The sequence below is a fragment of the Marmota monax genome, unplaced genomic scaffold (assembly GCF_021218885.2).
Source record: "Marmota monax isolate L192 unplaced genomic scaffold, Marmota_monax_Labrador192_F-V1.1 WCK01_AAM20220418_F8-fsc00191, whole genome shotgun sequence".
In the NCBI taxonomy this organism is placed as follows: Eukaryota; Metazoa; Chordata; class Mammalia; order Rodentia; family Sciuridae; genus Marmota; species Marmota monax.
Window position 1 is genome coordinate 3,519,806 of NW_026693537.1, and position 21,451 is coordinate 3,541,256.

At 33.2% G+C, this 21,451-nt stretch overlaps 1 protein-coding gene and 1 pseudogene across 1 annotated transcript; one reads left to right on the plus strand and one right to left on the minus strand.

Moving 5' to 3' along the window:
- Positions 1-7,809: 7,809 nt before the first annotated feature.
- On the minus strand, positions 7,810-8,472 carry LOC124102335 (V-type proton ATPase subunit E 1-like; annotated as a pseudogene).
- A 4,778-nt stretch (positions 8,473-13,250) lies between these two features.
- LOC124102336 (beta-defensin 110-like) lies at positions 13,251-18,405 on the plus strand. The gene is made up of 2 exons (XM_046458605.1): positions 13,251-13,305; positions 18,257-18,405. The coding sequence occupies exons 1-2, from the start codon at positions 13,251-13,253 to the stop codon at positions 18,403-18,405; spliced, it is 204 nt and encodes a 67-aa protein (XP_046314561.1).
- Positions 18,406-21,451: the final 3,046 nt, after the last annotated feature.

Consider the following 21,451-nt stretch of genomic DNA (forward strand, 5'->3'; position numbering starts at 1 on the left):
GTCTAGTTGGAATAGATACAGAAAAGGATATTTTGTAATGTATATCCTCTAACCCTCAATACAAGACTGTCACCTTTTATAATTTTGCATATGAAACAGTTGATAAGACAAAATAGACATGTATTGACACTTGATCTGTCTGAGAGGTGGATAGAAAAAGGGAAGTGGATAGTATGAGAAGGTCCTTGACCCACAGTACTTTGTCCCACTCAACTGGAGAGGACAGTAGTGGGAAGATTATAACTAACTTGAAAATTCTTGTGGAAAACAAGTTGAGTCTCTTCTTTGAGAGGACAATAGTGAGAAGATTATAAATAAGTTGATAATTCTTTTGGAAAACAGGTTCGGCCTTTTGAGAATGTCTAACATTTTACTTTTGGTTATCTGAATAGAGCAATGTTTCTTAAGTAGTATTACAAGATGATGAATTAAGGAAATTATCATGCTGTGCACACATAAATAAAAAAAGCAAAATTTTTCTAAAGAACATATAAAATTTGGCTACGACTTTTCATATCAAATCTTTATAAACTCTATGGATTGTGATCCTTTATTAAATAGCTCTGCACACCACTGTTTTTCTGAATTTTGTTTAGATGCTTGCTTTGTGTTTTCAAAGTTGTGGTTTTCATTTATATCTTTGCTTCCTTTTGTTTTGTTTGTTTTTTGCTTTTAACCATGTCTTCAGCATTTTGTTGATATATGGGCATGACCTATTTGGTAAAATGAGCTGAGATAAATAGGGCTTTATTATGAGGTTTGATGTTTATTCAACTAGGAGTTACACTGTTTTCCATTTCCTTTAGCTGTAGATGTCAGAGCCTGAAGTTTGTTCTAGTACCTTGATTTATTTTCCCTGTTGTTTCTTGAGCTTACCTAGATATCTCTTCTTAAATAGAATTTAAATTTAAACCTCACCATTTTTAAATTGCAAATCCTATTATGACATAGAAACCCTGTTGCTGTGGTGGTAAGGTGCTGTGTAAAGGAAAGCATTCTACAATTCCCTGACTAGGTCTCAGCTAATTTGTGAGTCTGAGCTCCTGGGCTGCGAATTTCATATATGCCTCTCAGCTTTTTCCAACCATTTCTTTTAGGTGAGATAAGAAGCCTTCCCTTTATTTTCCCCCTCCACAGGCATTTCCCATGATAAAATTCAAGCACACAAATTCTTTCTTATTTCTTGGACACATAGCCAACCTACATTTTAACACTGGTTTAAGCAAATATTTTAAAATTAGTTGTGTAATAGGGTGAAACAATTAAGAAGCATCTTTATATACTAATATATGTTAATGTATACAGTGATACAAATTATAATTTCAGTGTGATAGGATTGTAAAACAGAAAATAAAAAGGTCAATGTTCCTGAATTAGGATTAAAACTTATAATTGCATGGCCTGATTACTAAAACAGGCTTTCAATTAGTTATTAAAAATAAATCCTTGTATTAATTTTTTGATTAAAAATTAATCTCCTATCTAGGACCGAAATAAAAATATAATGGCAATTGTTTTCATGGCCTGATTGCTTGATAGTAAGCTTAAATGAGTGTTTCTTGAAAAGTGTCATATTAAGATAGTATGACAAAGAATGCGTGAGATCACTGAAATTATCTGATCAAATCTTCCCATGTGCCTAAATATTACCTAGTAATAAAATTGAGGCAAATAAAAGTATTTTATTAAAATTTCTTCCATTTTTACTAATTTGTTCTTAAATTCATCCTGTAAAGTTTTACATACCACTGCTGTTATTAAAAAAGTTTGCACACAGGTCTTACACTCTTTATCAAAATTAACTCAAAATAGATCAGATATAAATATAAAGTTTCCTAGATGGTAACAGAGGAGAAATCTAGATGACCTTGAGTTTAACAGTGACTTTTTAGATTCAACATCAAAGGTATGATATATGAAAGAAATAATTGATAAGCTGTACTTCATTAAAATTAAAACTTCTGCTCTGTGAAAGACATTCAGAGGATGAGAAGTCAAGCCACAGAATGGAGAAAAGATTTGCAAAAGTCATATCTGAGAAAATAATACTACCAGAATAAACAAAGGACATTTAAACCTGTACAACAAAGGGGTTCAGGGTGAGCTGCAGTGGTAGAGCACTTGCCCAGCAGGGCTGGGGTTCACCAACCAGAATGCCAATACAATCACAATAACAACAACAAAAAGAAACATTCCACAAAACCTCAACCAAAAGAAAATGAGCAACTCAGTTAAAAAAAATGGACAATAAATCTGAACAGACACCTCTCACCACAGCAGATTTGCAGATAGAAAATAATCATTTGAAAATATATTCAAGGTTGTATAAGTCAAGATTTTACAGGAAAAGAACAGAACAAATAGGATATGAATGTATTTATTTTAAGAAAGGGCTCACACACTTAGAGACTGAGAAAACCATGATATATCTTCTGCATATTGAAGAACCAGGAAAGCTTGAGGTCCAATCTCGTTCAAGCATGAAGATCTGAGAAGCAGGAGGTTACTGGTACAAGTTCCAGATTCCAAAGACCTGAGAAATAGTAATTATGATGTCCAAGAACGGAAGAAAATGGTATCTTGGCTTAAGAAGAGATAGTAATTTGCCTTTCTTCTGCCTTTCTGTTCTGAGCCCTCAATGAATCGGACAAGCCCATTCACACTGGTCAGGGCAGGTCTTCTCTAGTCATTATCCTGATTCAAATGTCAAGCTATGCAGAAAAACCTTCACAGACACATCCAAAGATAATCTTCATCAATTACTTGGGTGTTCCTTAACTCAGGTAAGATTTCACAGAAACTTAAGCATCGCAAGTACCGTACTTTATTAAGGAATTGAAAATTATAACAAAGAGTTAACACTGCACACCTATTTTAATGGCCAAAATCCAAAACAGTGGTCAAACCAAATGCTGGCAATGATGAGTGGTAACAGTAATCTCATTCATTGCTATTAGAAATGCAAAAGCATACAGTCAATCTGGAAGGCAAGGAACTTTCATACAAAACTAAATATACATTTCCATAACTAGCAATCATGCCCATGGTATTTACTCAAATGAACTGAAACTACATCTCCTCAGAAGACTACCCAAGAATGTTCATAACAACTTTATTGTTAACACAACTTTATTGTTAACAACAATTGTTAACACAATTTCCCAAACATGGAAGCAACCAAGATTTCCTTGTGTGGAGGCAACCAAGATATCCTGTGTATGTGAATGGATTAATAATGGTATTACATCCATTCCAGTCAACATTACCATTCAACAAACAAAAAGAGCTATCCACAGGAAAAAAACATGAAGAAAACAGCTATATATTAGTGAAAGAAAACAATCTAAATGATTACAGGCTATACTACTTCAATTATACAACATTCTGGAAAAAGCTAAACTCCAGAGACTGAAAGGATCAACGGTAGAAAGGGATCAGAGAAGAGAAGAGGAAGGGGTAAATAAGCAGAGCACAAGACTTTTTTAGGATAATGAAAATATTTTGTAGGATACCATAATGATGAATGCATATTATTACAAGTTGTCAAAATCCATGGAATATACAACATTAACACAGCTCTTATGCAAACTGTTATGTCTGTGTGTTGAATATGTGACAATATAGTTCAATTGACTATAACAAATGTATCATTCTGGTGCAGGAAATTGATGGGGGAAATTATGTATGTGTATGGGCTCACAGTATATAGGGACTATCTGTACTTCCCCCTCAATTTTTCTGGGAATTTAAATATGCTCTAAAAAATAAAGTCTATTACAAATTAAACAAATGCAATCACTATAGTAAATTCTATGCATGTATAAAGTCATTATAATGGTGGTGATCTTTGTCCCAATTACATACTCATAATACACAGATAACTTTAATTTATCTAGTGAATGTACAGAAAAGTATTTGAAAGCATGGGCTTTGAAAAAAAAATAATTCACATTCTGATTCTCTCATGACCAGTTGTGTAACTTTATCATAAATAAATATGATAAAGTATGCAGTATCATTGTTGTTATGCTAAAGAAGATTAAGTTTCACACACTACAAAACTGAAAGTGAAAAAGTTGAAGAGAGACACTAAATTTTTTGGTTTGGGGGACAAGATACAAAGAGAGTCTAACATACCATAATCCTTAATATTCAAAAGTGATTAATCAAATTACACTCCAGCACCAATGGCCCATTCTCTGGGAATTGCCCTGCTGACCAAGAGCCTAGAGTTGCCATGTTGCTCCTGGCACCAGCACTGTCACCTTCATCTTCATGGTAGAACTCATCAGATAGGGTGGTGCCTGGATGGAAGTGAGGTCCATGAACAATACTTCTGATGGAGCTAAACCTGCTTGACTCCGAATTGAAAATTGTTACCTGGCAAACCCCTGAGAACCCATGGTAGGGAGATGTCTACCACTATCTCCCACACTTTGTCTCAGGATTTCAGACAGGCTTCCTGAAGCCCCATCACCTTAACAAGTATTTGAGCCACCCTATTTCCATAGGCATCCTCTTTAGATAACTTGGAAGATTTTACTAAGAAGAGCAAAAGATCTTTCTGTAGTTTCCCATAACAGAGGCAGAATCCTCTCCCAAACTGTCACTCAGCTTCTCTGCTTTCCCCAGCTTGTTTATTAATGTATTTTTTGTTGGTTCATTTTAGTTATACAAGACAGTTGAAATCTATTTTGATATAATTATACAAGCATGAAGTATATCTTGTTCTAGTTAGTATCCGACTCTTATGGATGTACACAATGTTGGGATGCACTGTGGTGTATTCATGTAAGTAGACAGGAAAAATATTACACATTTATCCCACTGTCTTTTCTTTTCCTATTCCCCTTCCCTTTCCTTCATTCCCCATTGTATCATCTACTGAATATATATTCTCTCCTCTCTCCCTGTTATTGTGGGTTAGCTTCCACATATCAGAGAAAACATTCTATCTTTGGGTTTTTAGGACCAGTTTATTTCACACAGCATGATAGTCTCCAGATACATCCGTTTGCTAGTGAATGTCATAAAGTCATTCTATTTTATGGCTGAATAATACTCCATTGAGTATATATATTGCATTTTCTTTATCCATTCATGTGTTGAAGGGCACCTAAGTTGGTTCCTTAGCTTAGCTATTGTGAATTGTGTGCGATAAACATTCATGTGGTCCCATCACTCCAATATGTTGATTTTAAGCTGTAAGGAGTGGGATAACTCAGTAAAATGGTGGTTCCATTCCGAGTTTTCTGAGGAATATCCATACTGTTTTCTAGAGTAGTTGCACCAATTTGCAGTCCTCCCAACAACGTATGAGTGTACCTTTTTCGCCACATCCTCGCCAATATTTATTGTTACTTGTATTCTTGAAAACTGCCATTCTGATTGGAGTGAAATGAAAGCTTAGTGTCATTTTAATTCTTATTTATATAATTGCTAGAGATGTTGAACATTTTTTGGCCATTCATATTTCTTATTCTGAGAAGTGTCTATTCAGCTCCTTGGCCCATTTATCCTTTGGAATATTTGCTGTTGTTTTTTGGTGCCAGGTTTTTAAAGCTCTTTATATATCCTGGAAAGTAATGATCTACCTGAGGTACATAGAAGATTTTCTTCTATTAAACATAAACATTTTCTAAGCTTTCAAAAAATGTTTAAACATCAGCAAACCAACAACAAAAACAATCTAAAAGGGCTTTTTGCTAGTATTATAGTCTAAGCCAATGTTAGGAATTGCCAGAGCCTACAGTTGCTGATGGGTGAGTAAAATATAAAATACAGCCTGGGATACCAAATATCACTGATAAATGATGAACAACACAAGGTGTTAAGTTCTCCAGAAGATCAAGGAATTTGATTTACTATGAATATTACCGTCCAAGCAAAATGCTACTTGAATTCATCCTCAACCAAAGGCAACCATTATTTGATCGAGAAGACTCTGCAAGATCACGGTCTAAAGAAAGTATATATTAAAGTGGCAAGGTAAAGGAATTTTTAGGAACTAGTAAGAAATGCACTTAAGAGTGAGTAAGTGAGGTTCCTGAATTGTTCTGGCCTTCTGTCTGGTCATGTGACCTTCTATAAATGTGCTTCTGCCATTGTGAGATATCTGTTATGAATCCTCCAACAGAGAACTAAAACATGGGGATGGCCAATCTCAGATTTTTAGTCTCTAACATAGTGATTTAAAATAAATGTATTTTCTTTATTTATTATCCAGCCTCATGTATTTTGTTATAGGAACAGAAAAAGGACTATATAAATAAACTTAATTTATACACATACATTTAAATATGTATATAATTCCCCAGAGCCTTTTTGCAGAAAGACACCATGAAGCTGCTATCTTGATGAGGCAAAACAATTCTAATCTTATGTGATTCTTATAATTTGATTTGAATGATAAATATATTGAGAAAAGAAGAATAAGTGACCTTGGTTTCAACAAATTTCTTTAGCAAGAAATTATAAGGGACCCTGGAAGCATAATTCACCTCCAAATAATATTGTATTAATTCATGAAGTCTTATCATTGTGGATATATAAAGTCAGACTTTTACAGAAAAATGGTGAGAATTTTGAGATTTGGAAGAGCAACATGGTCCCTTGGAGAATTTCTAATTAGGTTATTTTTACATTGTGTTTCTCCATAGTGCCCAAGGGTACTGCTGAGTTGTATCCCTGAACACCACAGTTTTAAAAGTTTTAAAATAACTGATTTAGAACTATAACCTCATCTTTCAAAGTCCAGTGATTTCCATTCTACTACTTTATGATCTTTGGGAAGTTATTCAAGCTTTATTTCCATTTCTGTATCTTTCTTCCTTCTTTTCTTTCATTCCTTAAGGGGAGAAAATAATAACTTAATCAGCTAGTTTTGAGTTTTAGAAGATAGCATATGTAGTTACCAAAGAGTATGGTTCAGAGTAAGACCAACAGATAATTATATTACAATTATTATTACTTGTAATCAACTAATGCTAAAACTCATGTTAAATTTTAAAAATAAATTGTGGCTGAGGACTAGTGCAGTAACAAACAACTTCAACACTTGATGGCACAGCACACCTTACTGATTTGGGGAGGAATTTCTAAATTCTGTGTAGATTTGGCCTGCATGAAGTTGCAAGTGTTATATTCTGTAAGTATGGTTTCTTTTAACTATTTTTTCTCACATATTTGACACTTGGAGTTTCCAAAATAGTCATACTTTGAAGAAGAAGTCCTTGGAGGAAGAGTCTCATTAATAATGCCATGTGGTATAAAAGTAAAGAAAACCATTTATTAAAATACATCCATGTATTCCCATTTCTCCTGATATAAATTCTGTGGACAAGCAAGATATAAAATTAAGATTTATGCATTTGAATCTATTTGCTAGATTGATAATTTTCAAAAAAAAAATTTCACATAAACCTTTAGTTTTAATAAAGAATAATCATGGCTTAGATTTCAATCATACTTACAGATGAGAAAAACTTCTAGGTCCAAATAAGTAACAGTGAAGGCACTACTACTAGAGGAGGTGTATGACCACATATGATTTACATCTACAGAGCAAGGGAAACCATGCACACTGCCCTGTAGACGAGGTAACAAAAATACCAAAAAAAGTAGGAGACTCAAAGTGTGTGCAATATCATATGACCCCTCCCCTTCACGCTGCAGAGCAAAATGGTATGTCTTTAGTGCTTCAGATGAACTAAAAGTGGGTTTGATCACACTGAAGGAACGTACCATTGTTAACATCAGGCCAAGGGTGTTAACTACGGAAAGGCACACATTAATAAATACAGAGCAATGTCAGAACAGCAAAGAGGAAGCTACAGACTGTTTCTTCTTCAGAAGTGGAATGGTAGATGAATTCCACCCCTCAAAGTTATAGTCCAAAAATTTGCTATTGGCATTTGCACCAAACAAGGCATCATCTGCTGGGCTATGAGATTGAACTGGCTTTCCAGGGTATTGATAATCTTTATTTTATGATTACCATAATAGACCTCAACTCTACCAGCTATTTCCTCAGGCAGGTAGGCCTCCAAATCAATTATGATATCTACATCTTTCTTGGCAGCAATTCTTTACATAGGAATCCCTTTTTCATACTGCAGCCTTTATGAGACAGATATCTGGTTTCTTACAGTGAACAATCATTCAGGACCAGTCCATCCAGCAGCAATTGTTACCTGGTTGTGTCTTTTAGCACATTGCTGATTCTGTTTCACTTCATTCAGTAAGTCAGTGAGAAGGTCAATTCTCACTCTGAGGACTTTGAACCTCCCTTGATTCATCATATTGGACATCTGAATTTTTTTCTGCTGCTGTATCTATATTTCTTTCTTCTAATAGTAATCTGTAATCTTTTTAGGTTTGCACAAGATATCCTTTCTCAATGTTGGACTCAGTTCTATCTTTACATCTATTTTTTTGTATTTGTTCATTGATTTCTTGTCTAATGGAAACCATAGTCTACATAACCTGCTTCTGCCCACTGGCATTGAGGAGAGCCACAGTGGGTATAATACTAGGCAGGTGGCCAATTGGCTCCAGCTCAGGTATGAAAGAGAGTGGTGGAAGGTTTGGGCAAGTAAAACAGGCACAGGTTCTGGCTTTTAAATATTTATTCTCTTAAAATTTTGACATAATTCATAAAACTAAATTTAGCCATTTTAAGGTATATAATTTAGTGGGTTTTAGATATGCAAAATCTTGTTATAAGCATTGTCATTGCTTAATTCTGGAACATTTCCATCAATCTAAAAAGAAACCTCATCTTAGCAGTCACTACCACATCCCTCCTCCTCAAATCCCTGGAAATTACTAATCTATTTTTTTGCTTCTTTAGATTTGAATATTTAGGAGACTTCATAGAAATGAATTCAGAAAATATGTGGACTTTTGTGTCTGACTTAAGTCACTTAGCATAATAAATTCAAAACTCACCAATGTCTTAGCTTCTTCCTTTCTGTGGCTGAAAAATAGTCCATTATGTGTGAGGTGGGTATGATGATGCATGCCCAGATCCTGGAGCCTTGGAAGGTGAGGCAGGAGGATTGCAAGTCCAAGGTCAGCCTCAGCAATATAGTGAGGCCCTAAGCAACTTACAAGATATATATATATATATATATATATATATATATATATATATATATAGCCAATTATAAAAAATGCTACTATGAATATCTCTCTGTAAACTTTACTTGTGTGAAGTAAAGTTGTATGCAGTCATAAAGAAGAACACAATTATTTCATTTTCAGAAAAACAGATGGTACTGGAGAACATCATGTTAAGCAAAATAAGCCAGACTCAGAAAGCCAAGGGTCCTACATTTTCTCTAATTTGTGAAAGTTATAAAAATATTTGAAAAGGGGATTTTCATGAGAAAAAAGAAGGGAGTCTTTAGAGTAGAAGATGTGGATTGGTAGGGGGGAGAAAGGGGTACTGGGCAATGAAATTGATCAAATTATGTTATGTACATTTGCAAATATATCACAATGAATTCCACAATTTTTTGTAATTATAATGTACTAATTAAAAAGAGAGAGATATATACAAGCACTGAGCTTAAAAATGTTTGTTTGAATATTACTTTCAAGGTTTTTGGTCATATAGCTATCAATGGATTTCTTTAAACTTTTAACTTTTGAGTGAGTTCCACAATTTTTTTCCCAGTGACTGCACTATTTTACAATCCCACCAGCAATGGATGAGGATTCCCATTTTCTGTTGTTTTTCTTTTTTAAAAAATTTCCTTGAGGATTAAATTCAGAGCCTCATGCTATGCACAGTTACTATCATTGAGCTACACCCCCAGCTTAGTTTTTTTTTTTTTGGGGGGGGGGGTAGAAGGAATACCATGGATTGAACCCAGGGGAACATGACCCTGAGTTCACATCACTGAGTCACATCCCTAGTCCTATTTTTCATTTTATTCAGAGACAGGATCTCACTGTTTTTGCCTCGCTTTTGCTGAGGCTGGCTTTGAACTGGAGATCCTCCTGTCTCAGCCTCCTGAGCCACTGGGATTACAGGTGGGTGCCACTGTGCCTTGCTGTTGTTGATTTTTAATAGACATCCTAATGTGTGTGTGATGTAACTTCTCAGTATGGTTTTTAATTCACATTTCTCTAATGTCTAAAAAAGTTGAGCATATTTTATGTGCTAATTGTCAATTTGGAGATGTTCTTTGAAGAATCTTCAAATGAAATATTTTTCTAATTTTTTATATTAGGTTATTTGCTTTATTATTGTTGAGTTTTAAGTATTACTTTTATATTCAGTATACTAGATTAATTTTGGATGTATAACCTGCATAAAACTCTATCCTGTATTATGTCTTTCAACTACTTTGACAGTGACCTTTGAAGGACAAAGATCTCTATGTGGATGAAGTTCACTTAATTATTTTATGTCATTGCTTTTGATTTTGCTTTTAAATACAGGAATTTGGCTGGACAAGGTTGAGCATGCTCATAATCCCAGGGGCTCAGGAGGCTGAGACAGGAGGATCTTGAGTTCAAAGATAGCCTTCCTTCTCCTCTTATCAGTGAGACCTTGTCTCTAAATAAAATACAAAATAGGGCTGGGGATGTGGCTCAGTAATGGAGTGCTCCTAAATTCAAACCCCAGTACCAAAAACAACAACAACAACAACAACAACACAATACAGGAAGTCATTACTTATTTCAAGGTAATGAAGATTTACAACAATTTTTTTTTTCAAAATAATTGGTATAGTTTTAATTTGAATTATGTGTTTTTCACTGAGCTAATTCTTGTATATAGTTTGAGGTCTGAATCAAAATTCATTCTTCTTCATAGAGCTATCCACTTATCTCCTCACTCTGTCTTGCAGAACTAATCTTCCACCAGAGAAATATTTTGGCATTCTTATAACTATCAATTTACATGACTTATGGGTTTATTTCTGGTCTATAAATTCTATTCCATTGCTCTTTTGTATCTGCCCTATGCCACTGGGCACCACTTGATCTCTGTGACTTGGTAATACATTTTGAAAGTAAGAAGTACAAGTCCTACAAATTCATTTTTTATTTTCAAAATCATTTTGGCTACATGAGGCTGCTTCCTCTTCCATCTACAAGAACTATATTTCAAAAGTTTTGGTCTATTGTGATTTTCTTATCATTCATCTTAAGTATATTATGTTTTACTTTTGTTTTACTTTTGAACCATTATTTAATTTTCACATTTGTGAATTTTCCTAATATTATCCTATTGTTGATTTCTAATATAGTCTAGTATAGTCAGAGAAAATACTTCACATAATTTCAGTTTTTAAAATATTTTATACTTGTTTTGTTGCCTGATATCTGGCTACCTTGGAGAAATTTTCATACTCACTTAAGAATGAATATTTCACATTTGATGGGTAGAATGCTTTACAGATGTCTACAGGTCTGGTTAGTTTATAGTGTTATTAATTGTTTCTGTTTCTTTACTGACCTGCCTAGTTGAATATGTTATCAAAAGTGGGATATGAAGTTCTCCAACTATTATTATGCTTATTGTATATTTCTGACTTCAGGATTTTTATTTTTTGCTTTATGTATTTTGAGGTTCTGAGCTGAACAAATGTTTTACTGTATCTTTCTGATGGATTGGTTGTTTAATCATTAAATAATGCCTTGTCTTTGGCAATCACTTTTGTCTAAAAGTTTATTATGTGTGATATTATTGTAGTCCTTCCAGTTCCCTTTGGTTAATGGTTATGGGATAATGGGATTTCTTCATCTATCCTTTTAACATAATCAACTGGCAAGGAATAAATGGTTTCAGTGTTAGAGATTTATTTACATTTTAAAAATCTTTGCCAAAAACTTTAGAACTCCATTTTTAATATTCTGAATGGACTGTGACTACCATAGGATAACGTAGAAATCACTAACAATTCTGTATTTTACTGCTTCCTAATATATGTGTGAATAAGCATTACATGATATACATAATGTATATTGAAGTGGTCTTCCTTTTATCAGCTGTTGCTGAATTTTCATTTGTTTTCTTTCCCAGATAGTTATCATAGTTAAATCACTTTCCACAACGTGATTTAATTCAAACTTCTCCATTTGTATTTTATAATATAAGCATTTGTTGTAAAGTATAACCATTGTCAGGTAAGTTTATTTTTCTTAATTTTACTTTCCTCACCTCTGTCATAAATGAATTTAATAAAAACCTCTAAACAGCCTCCAATTCTTTATTTATCTGTGACACAGATTCTGTAAATCTCCAACACTTTTCTTGTATTTTATATAATGAATGAGTCATTTTACCTACAGTGATATAAGGCCCCTTTAAGTACTATTATTAGCATTCCAGAAATTATTAGAAATGGAAATGGTTGGCCTCTGTTCCAGACCTACTAAATCAAGGCAGGAGATGCCCTGAAATCTGGATTTATCAAGCCCTTCAGAGGATTATAATGCAGTTATTGTTTAAGAGTCACTGTCTTAGAAATGCCATAGAGAGAATTGATTGCTTTCTCTTTACAGCATCAGTTTCTATTTAATGGGACAAGCTGCCAGCTCTTGTTAACGTATGTTATATAATCAAAATTACAGGTATGAAAATTGAATTAGAGATCACTGTCAGTTCCATAAAAAAGTTAAAATATTAGAAATGTTGGACTTGGAATTTTGAGTTTGATGGCTTATTACAAGAAACTCATAAATCATAATTAAAAATCTGGTATACAGAATATTTCCCAGATTCATTAGTGAATCTATCATTTCCAGATCATGTTATGCTTTTAAAATTGCATATTATATAGTTGAAATAAATCAGTTAACCATCCTGATTCTCATGATTTTTATTTGTGAAACAAAAGTGATCTTAATGAAAACTTCTAGCTCTAAAATTCTATGATTCAGACATTCAACAACTTTAGGAGCATTAGAATATTTAGTGCTACATATGCCATCTATTTAAAGGTCAGATTCTTTTAGCATTTCTATAAAATCCCTAAAATATTGTGTCTATTTAATGTAACTCAGGTTTTATTTTTATGAAGAAACTTTAAGGATACACTTTTGTGACCACATTCTTTGAATATGGAACTATTCAGCCACGCATACAAATGTTCTTGCTTTTGATAAGCCTCAGTAGTTAAAACCATTTCCCAGGAGACTGTATAAATAAAGGGGTATTGTGTTTGCTTATTTTTAAACAGCTGACTTGAAAAAAGAACTGTTGATACTTTCTTCCTAAGAAATTCTCTACCATGAAGATTCATCTCTTTTTCTTAATTCTGCTCTTTTGTGTCACAATTTTACCAGGTAATATGCAAACATTTGTGGGCTTACTTAGACTAATGAATTTCAGGAGACACCAATTGTTTCATTTTAAAAGCTTGATGATAATGTAGGGCTTAAAAGACTGCTACGCTAAATTTGATACAGTATTTGAGAGCAAACTTTAAGACAGAAAAAAAAAAAAAACAGTAGTGAGACAACCAGTGCAACATGAATAAAATGATGTTTTGTTAACAGTATTATATCAATTATACTTTCTTAATTTTGATGAATGTTACCATGGTTAGTGAGATATAAGGAGAAGCTGGCCTTTTGCCTTTGCACCTTACTTGTAAATACAAAATGATTTTCAAACTAAAAAAATATATGATCATCGCAGCACTTCCCTCACTTTCATCCTGTAATATTTCACTATAACTTAAACTTGATAGATGTTAATTCTCACTGGAAAAATACTATTGTTATGTAATATAATCAGCTGATAAGGGAGTAAATAGTTTAGTGTTTGTGATCTATTTACCTTTTCTTTTTCTTTAACCAATGATACAATTTGCAGGAATGTTGAGAAATACTTTGTGTTCAAGATATATATTTTTGGTAAGAATTCCCCCCGCCCCAAACTATCCCTTCACACTAGATCAACCTTCTCTTCTTCTGAATTAATGTACAGCATTGATAGCCCAGAAATGAAGTAAGTCTTGGAGATAGAGAAATCATTGTTTCTACTCACTTCCTGTTAGAAAGCTTGAGGTAGAAGGATTATCTCAAGTCTAGCCTGTTTGTGGCGGTGACAATGCTTTCAGAACCCATTTACTCACTCTATGACAATAGCCCTTTTTAGAACTTAAGTGAACTTTTCAAGTCCAACAGAAATCATATTAGAGGCCTAGGTGATAAATGTACATTCTCTCATATCACAAAATCCAACACGACCATCTAAGACTTCACACATTAAAAACTGACAAATTATTATTTAAAGAATGCAAGTAGAAAAACTTCTATACACAGACCAAACATCAAGGAAATTTGAGTAACACAGTTAATTTAGTTAACAGAATAACTTCCTTTTCTTTTTTCAGAAATTATTAAAAATTGTTTGAAAATTGTCACCAAAATATAGCATATATACAAGTTATTAGTCTGGATTTTTCCAGCTTTATTTAGAGACAAAATTCATTTGATAGATTCAGATAGCATTCAACATATAATAAATACTTTCTTCTTCTGTTTTAATAATAGCTAACGTTAATAGATCACTATAGAAAGCATTTTAATTTTTGTTACTTTTCCCTATAATATGCAACTCAGAAACTCTTAATAATAATTTAAATTATTTATGCCTTTATTTAGCAAACATAAAAAACACATGCCTTGCAAACTGAGAAAATTATAACCCACTTAGGAGATATTATAATGACATAGATTCAAACATCATTGTTAATATATTTTAGTGCAATTTACTTTCAAAATAAAGTTACTACTTATTTTGCATATACATGGAAAAAACTTTTATATAATTCCTACTAGTACTAATATAAAAATCTCCAAGTATAACATCATAACAGGCATTCATATTGACTTTATTTGAAATGCCAATTACAAGCTATGGTAAAAATTATATAATTTAGTTTGCTATGTTTCTCATATTTTATTTAGGAATATCATAAGTAATATTTAATGAAGAATTCAAAATTTTCAGAATCAATCCTTGTTTCAATGTCAATAATTACTTCATATAAATAAAAGCAAGTCTATTAAAATCTGAGCTGCACTTAAAAAGAAAAATTATCCACTTAAATAACATATTTTTATTACATGTTTTATTACTCCTTATCACATGATTTATATTTTCATTGCTTATTATTTTAAATATTCTATAATTAAATTTCTTTACTGGCTGAATGACATTAAATGGTAACTTTTATATGAAAAAAAAAAGAAATCTCCAAACTAAAAAAAATCAAAAGCCAAAAAGTTTATATATATATATATATATATATATATATATATATATATATATATATATATTTATTTATTTTTTCTCCTCAAGTTTAGAAGAGGCATGACATGGATTATAGAAACTAAAAACCTTAATAAAGCAATTAGGATCCTTTCACCTTGTAGCTCACCAACACATGACAGTTGAACTAAACTGAGTAAAAACAACTCTATCGATGAACCCTGTCAGAGTGTCTCAGTTAGTTTTACATTTCACCCTCATTCTTGTAGATGGTGAAAGTTCCCCTCCAACACTGAGGTGTAAGAACAGACAGACAGAAAAAACTTACAAAATTCTTTTTTCAGATGAAAAGATATCTAGATAGAAGTCCTTAAATTTTCAAAGCAATGCAATTTCCATTAAAATAATTTATCTTTTTCATACACAGAAAGTCTAGAACTAGAATATTGTGCCACTGTCATGTTTCTTTCACTTTGTCTGCAAATTGAAAACTGTGTTATTGTCAATGCCCACTTCTCTTTGAATCTGTCATGCACTTTGAATCTGTCATGCACTTTGAATATGAGATAGTATATTTTTGCACTTAAAAAAAGACATGAGGGGCTGGGGATGTGGCTCAAGCGGTAGTGCGCTCGCCTGGCATGCGTGCGGCCCGGGTTCAATACTCAGCACCACATACAAACAAAAGATGTTGTGTCCGCCAAATACTAAAAAATAAATATTAAAATTCTCTCTCTCTCTCTACCTCTCTCTCACTCTCTCTTTAAAAAAAAAAAGACATGATTCCCGCCCCCCCAAATCCAATGAGATTATTGCTAACCTAAAGAATGGGGAAGCAGGTGAATAAAAATAAAAAAGAAATTGTAGGTTAAAACAGTTCACCCCATTCCAGATTATATATTAAGTGGTACTTCATATAATATTAAATAAATTCTGACACATTAGAATGTTATAAAATGTTATCAATTACTTGTGAATGATACATACGAAGTTGTATGAGAAACAGAGAGTGAGATTACTTTCTTTAAGTCCTCAGCAGAACTAGAGAAAATGTGGTATTTGAGCCCTATGTTTGTAGACAAAGACAGTATTTATTCATTTGGCTTTTCACAGTATCGCTGGATCAATGTCTCTCAGTGAGGAGTGATTTTGCATCCAAGGAGACATTAGGCAATGTCTGGAGGCCTTTCAGATTGTCACAACTGGTATTACTGGCATCTACTGGGTAGAAGACAAGGATGCTGCTAAATACCCTGCAATTTCAGGACAGCCCCCCAGGACAAAGAATTGTCCAACTCAAAAGGTCAATGTTTCTTACAGTGAGAAACACTGCCTTAGAGCCTGGTATAGAGTGTGTGTTTATCTTTGGATTAGACAAAGAAGGATGAAGGGAGGGAAGACAGTAGAATGAATAAGACATACCTTTCCTATGTTCATATATGAATACACAACCAGTGGAACTCCACCTCATGTACAACCAGGAGAATGGTATCTTGCAGTTCACACACACACATACACACACACACAAACACAAACACACAAACAGCACTATATATATATATATACACAAATGCATATATATGTATATGTACATATATATATATGTGTATATATATATATATATATATATATATATATATATATAGACCCTATGTGTGTATACACTATCTATAGATAGAGAGTACATAGAGCACATTTACAAGACACTAGTTTTAATTTTGCTTCTTTTGATATAAGAAAGACCAATCTATGTGACAGTTTTTCTAGTATCATCAGAATGTACTCATGACTTCACCAACAAATTCCTTACTAATTTTTCATAATCAATGAAGAGAAGAATGTGAGGAGAGAACCAGGGGTTAGCAATCATTGTGCTAGAAATAAAGAGCATAATAAATATTTTAGGTTTTATGAATTTTAGATTTTATCTTAACTATATCAGTGTAATGCAAAAGTAGTTGTACAATGATATGTTAATAAGTGATTGTCAATCAAATCATTCACCAGAACAGGAAGCCAGCTGAATTTGGTCTCCTGTCCATAGTGAGTTCGTTTGTAATCAAGAGTTGTAGCAACATAAAACATGATTGGGAGAAATCATTTTTAAATCACTTCAATTTCAGAAACAGTTTGGTGAAGTAAGAAAAAGGAACAATACAATGATAATTTTAGAAATAATGTAATGACCAATTATGGCTATGTCATCCAGTTGCTCCCATTTTTTGTTTGTTTATCACAGCTATCCTTAGGTATAAATCTAGGTTAGATTACTTCTTCAGGAAAATAAATCCAAAAATATACAGGATTGTTATGAGAATGTAGATGAATCTCTTAGAATTGCCTATCTCTCAAGGGCCAGGTACGGTGGTATACACCTGTAATCCCAGTGGCTTGGGAGGCTGACAGGAGAATCAGGAGTTCAAAGCCAGCCTCAGCAATGGAGAGGCCCTAAGCAACTCAGTGAGACCCTATCTCTAAATAAAATACAAAATAAAGCTGGGGATGTGGCTTAGTGGCCGAGTACCCCTGAGTTCAGTCCCCAGTACCCCCCTACAAAAAAAGAATTGCCTATCTCTCAATACTTTTGAAAAGTGAAATCAACCTGTAGCCAAAATTGCTGGAAGTAGAATTCACAAGGCATGATATGCCGGTTAGATAATGTTTGAGAGAGCAGGAAAAGGGCCCCCAAAATAAATGCATTAGGATGAGTGCAGAGACAGATCCTGACAGATGATAAGTTATGATCATGTTTTTATACTTGACTTTGGGGACTGTACTTGAGTTTCTGTCCAGTCACTTGTAAGGCAACAGTCAGAACACTCAGCTTGAATCCAAGACATTTTCTAACTTCTAGGATGTTCCTTGCACAAAGGGAGAGTAAACTCACTTAAATTTTCCCCAGCAGGTGAAAATTTTCACTCTGTGATTTTTTTCTTCTGGGACTGTCTACTTTAAAAAAAAAACGGATATTTCATAGCTAGCTTGCTAATTCCAGTCATTCTTTCCTTCTTACAGCCAGAAAGAGATATCCTGAGTATGGTAGTTTGGATTTGAGGAGAGAGTGCAGAAGGAGTAATGGTCGATGTAAAAATCAATGCCTTGAGACTGAAATTAGGATTGCTTTCTGCATAAGACCTGGAACACGTTGCTGCATACATAGTTAAGAATGACAGAAGAAAAGAGACACTGCTCCAAGAAGAGAGAACCAGTGTTACTAAATATTTCCAGCACATCTTTCAAGGCCTCTGTGTCTCTATAAAACACAAATAATTAAATAAATTTTAATATTGAACTATTCAGAAGGACTCTATCACACATATATCTGGTGCCTTTACACTACATTTTTTTTTCTCTTCATTTCTTGGTACCAGAAGTAAGCAAAATTTATTTTGTGGATGTCTCTCAACAACTACTCAAAGTTGTATGTGCCCTCTGATAGTTAGCTTAAGTAAAATTGTGGAAAACCCTAGGCCAAAGATCAAAGTAGTGGGGAAGTATATTTTTTTTTTGAGATGCAAGCTTACAATAGAAATGTGCTATCATTTTAATATACTACTCTATCAATTACCTCATGGAAAAAAAATAGAAACCCACTGGGATTTGGAGACTAGTCATGGAGAGGGAGTTCTTTCTGGTGAGAGACACAGGGCTAAAGGGAGAATATCAGTAGACTGTAAGAATAAAAGAACAGAGAAAGATCAAAACAAGCACTAATTTCTACTTTTATTATTTAGTAGAGAAATTGGAGGAGGAAAGGAAGAGAAAATTTTCAGAAAGGAGAAGAAATGTGCATAAACAAACACTTAGGTTAGGAAGTCAGAAACTTCGGCTAATAATTTAATTCAGATCTTCATTCCTAAGAAATAATTCTGTCTGAGGAGATACAGAACAAAGCAAGGAGCAGTGACCTTAACTTTCCAAATTCACTCTCCCCCAGTTTCTTTCCTACTGCCCCTGAAGACCCACAGTAGTTTTACCTGCTGGACTCAGTGCCATGTACAAAAAAAAAAAAAAACGCTAATACCTTCTTTTAGTTTGTTTTAAAAATATTTTTTTTAGATATTGACGAACCTTTATTTTATTCATTTATTTATATGCAGTGCTGAGAATTGAACCCAATGCCTCACGCATGCTAGGCAAGAGCTCTATCACTGAGCCACAAACCCAGCCCCTAATACCTTCTTTTATGAGCTTAGCTTACAGTCATCTATATTAACTCAAAATTCTTAAAAAGCATAATAATGCAAGAACAAAGCAATTAAAAAAATCCACAGATGAATCTCTTTCCGCCCAAAATAAAGTTGAACAATACTTTGGAAAATTAAAGAGGAAATTTGTTGAATACATACATGTGGTACAGACTTGGACTCAGAAAGAAATAATAAATAAAAATTATTCATATTTTTTATTATGACGTCTCTATGAATTCCTTCTATTCTCCAAATGTAGATCTAAATATGTTCATAGTAAACATTAGATATAAAGTGATATGCATGTGGAAATAAGCTTTCCCTATACAAGTAAATACACACACACATATCACATCACACAAGGAACTTATTTTTAGTGTTTTATTTTAATGACCATAAGAGTTTCATTATGAAACAATTCTGTATGAAACAATTAGAGCTATATGTATATTATATTTCACATACTTTAATTACTTGTAATAGATTATTCAATGTATTCTCTTGCAATATAAATATTTTCAAAAGTAATTTTATAATATTTACTTATGAAAGGGTTGCTGAATATTGTATGTATTGGTATTTTGGTCTGTACAATTCTATTCTAGCAGCTATCTGGTGCATTGTCTGTTTAGCAGCAGGATATTGTCCAGCATCCCTAGCCTATGCCCACTTAGATGCCAGCCACACCACTTCCCTTTATTGTGAAAATAAAAAGAAATGTCTATCTTGCCAAATATCTTCTTTGTGGGACAAAACTCACACCTGATTGAGGATATTGATTTATACAGCAAAGCTCTTGTTCTCACAGAAATTAAAATTAAAATGGAAACAATGATCATTAACATTGTCATATATCTGACAAAAATTTTTGTGTATTATAAGAATAATTATCTACTCAAAATTTCAGTATATTATTATACTTGTGCTAGAGATGACATATTGTAAGAATCAGCATATGTCCAGAAGGTGGTCAGTTACAATTACCTATTTGAAATGAGAGTTTGGTTATTATTTATCTTACCCAAGTAGAGCCTGAGCCATCATTATCCCAAGACTTCCAAGAAGTGCAAGACTTAATATTTTATTCACATAGGGAAAATAAGAACTTGGTAGGGTCTACCAGGAAGTTGAAGAGACTGTTCTAGTAAATACTGGAGACACCTATACGCATACCACGAGGCAGTGCAAAGACTACCAGTATACATGCCCTCATTCTTCAGTGCTTACCAGAGAGAGAACAAAACCCTCTCCACCACTGAGCTGTTTCCTTTTGTAGTCTAGCGAACACTCAAGCGAGTACCCTCTGCCTTTAGCTCCAAGAAAAAACAAAATAAAATAAACAAACAAAAGATACATTAGAAACTAAAAGAAGAATGTGAACCTATATACATCATTCATGAAATTGATGTCCTTTCCTGAAGAAATATTTGAAGTTTTTCCTATGTGAGATAAAAACCCCTTTCATAAAGATCTGCAATCTGCTTCTTTAAAGATATAGAGATATTACTAAGTTATTCTATTCCCATATCCTCATATGCATATTCAATTTACATATGACTAATTATAATATGTTCATATATTTTTTTTTAAAAAAAGGAAAAACATAAATGGGGCAAATGCTTCAAAATGGAAATATTTCTGGCAATTTTCTTGCTAAAAAAATGAAATTTTCTGTGTGTGAATTTACAAACAAATTAGGTTTTCTTAAACTACTTAAGTTCTTAGATCCCGAAAGTTTTATCCTTCTTTGGCCCCAGATATCAAATTCCATAACACTATGTATTTTTCTTCACTTGTGTGGTTTTCTGTGTTTCATTAGGCAAGTGACTCTAATGGAACAGATATATGTGCTGTTATTTGCTATATCAATCAACTGAAAATATCACATTTAAAGGTCATTTATCACTATCAAGTTTTAGCACAGACTATGAGAAGATTTAGAATCCAACATGATACCTTTTCCAATCTTTTCCAGGATTTCCTTCACCTTAATGCTCTTGGGCAAGAGTAAAATCTATTG

Excerpts from the sequence above, each read along its gene's own strand:
- LOC124102336 (XM_046458605.1), top strand. The coding sequence starts at position 13,251 with ATGAAGATTCATCTCTTTTTCTTAATTCTGCTCTTTTGTGTCACAATT. Across the intron at positions 13,306-18,256 it reads TTGTGTCACAATTTTACCAG|CCAGAAAGAGATATCCTGAG; the intron begins GTAATATGCAAA and ends TCCTTCTTACAG.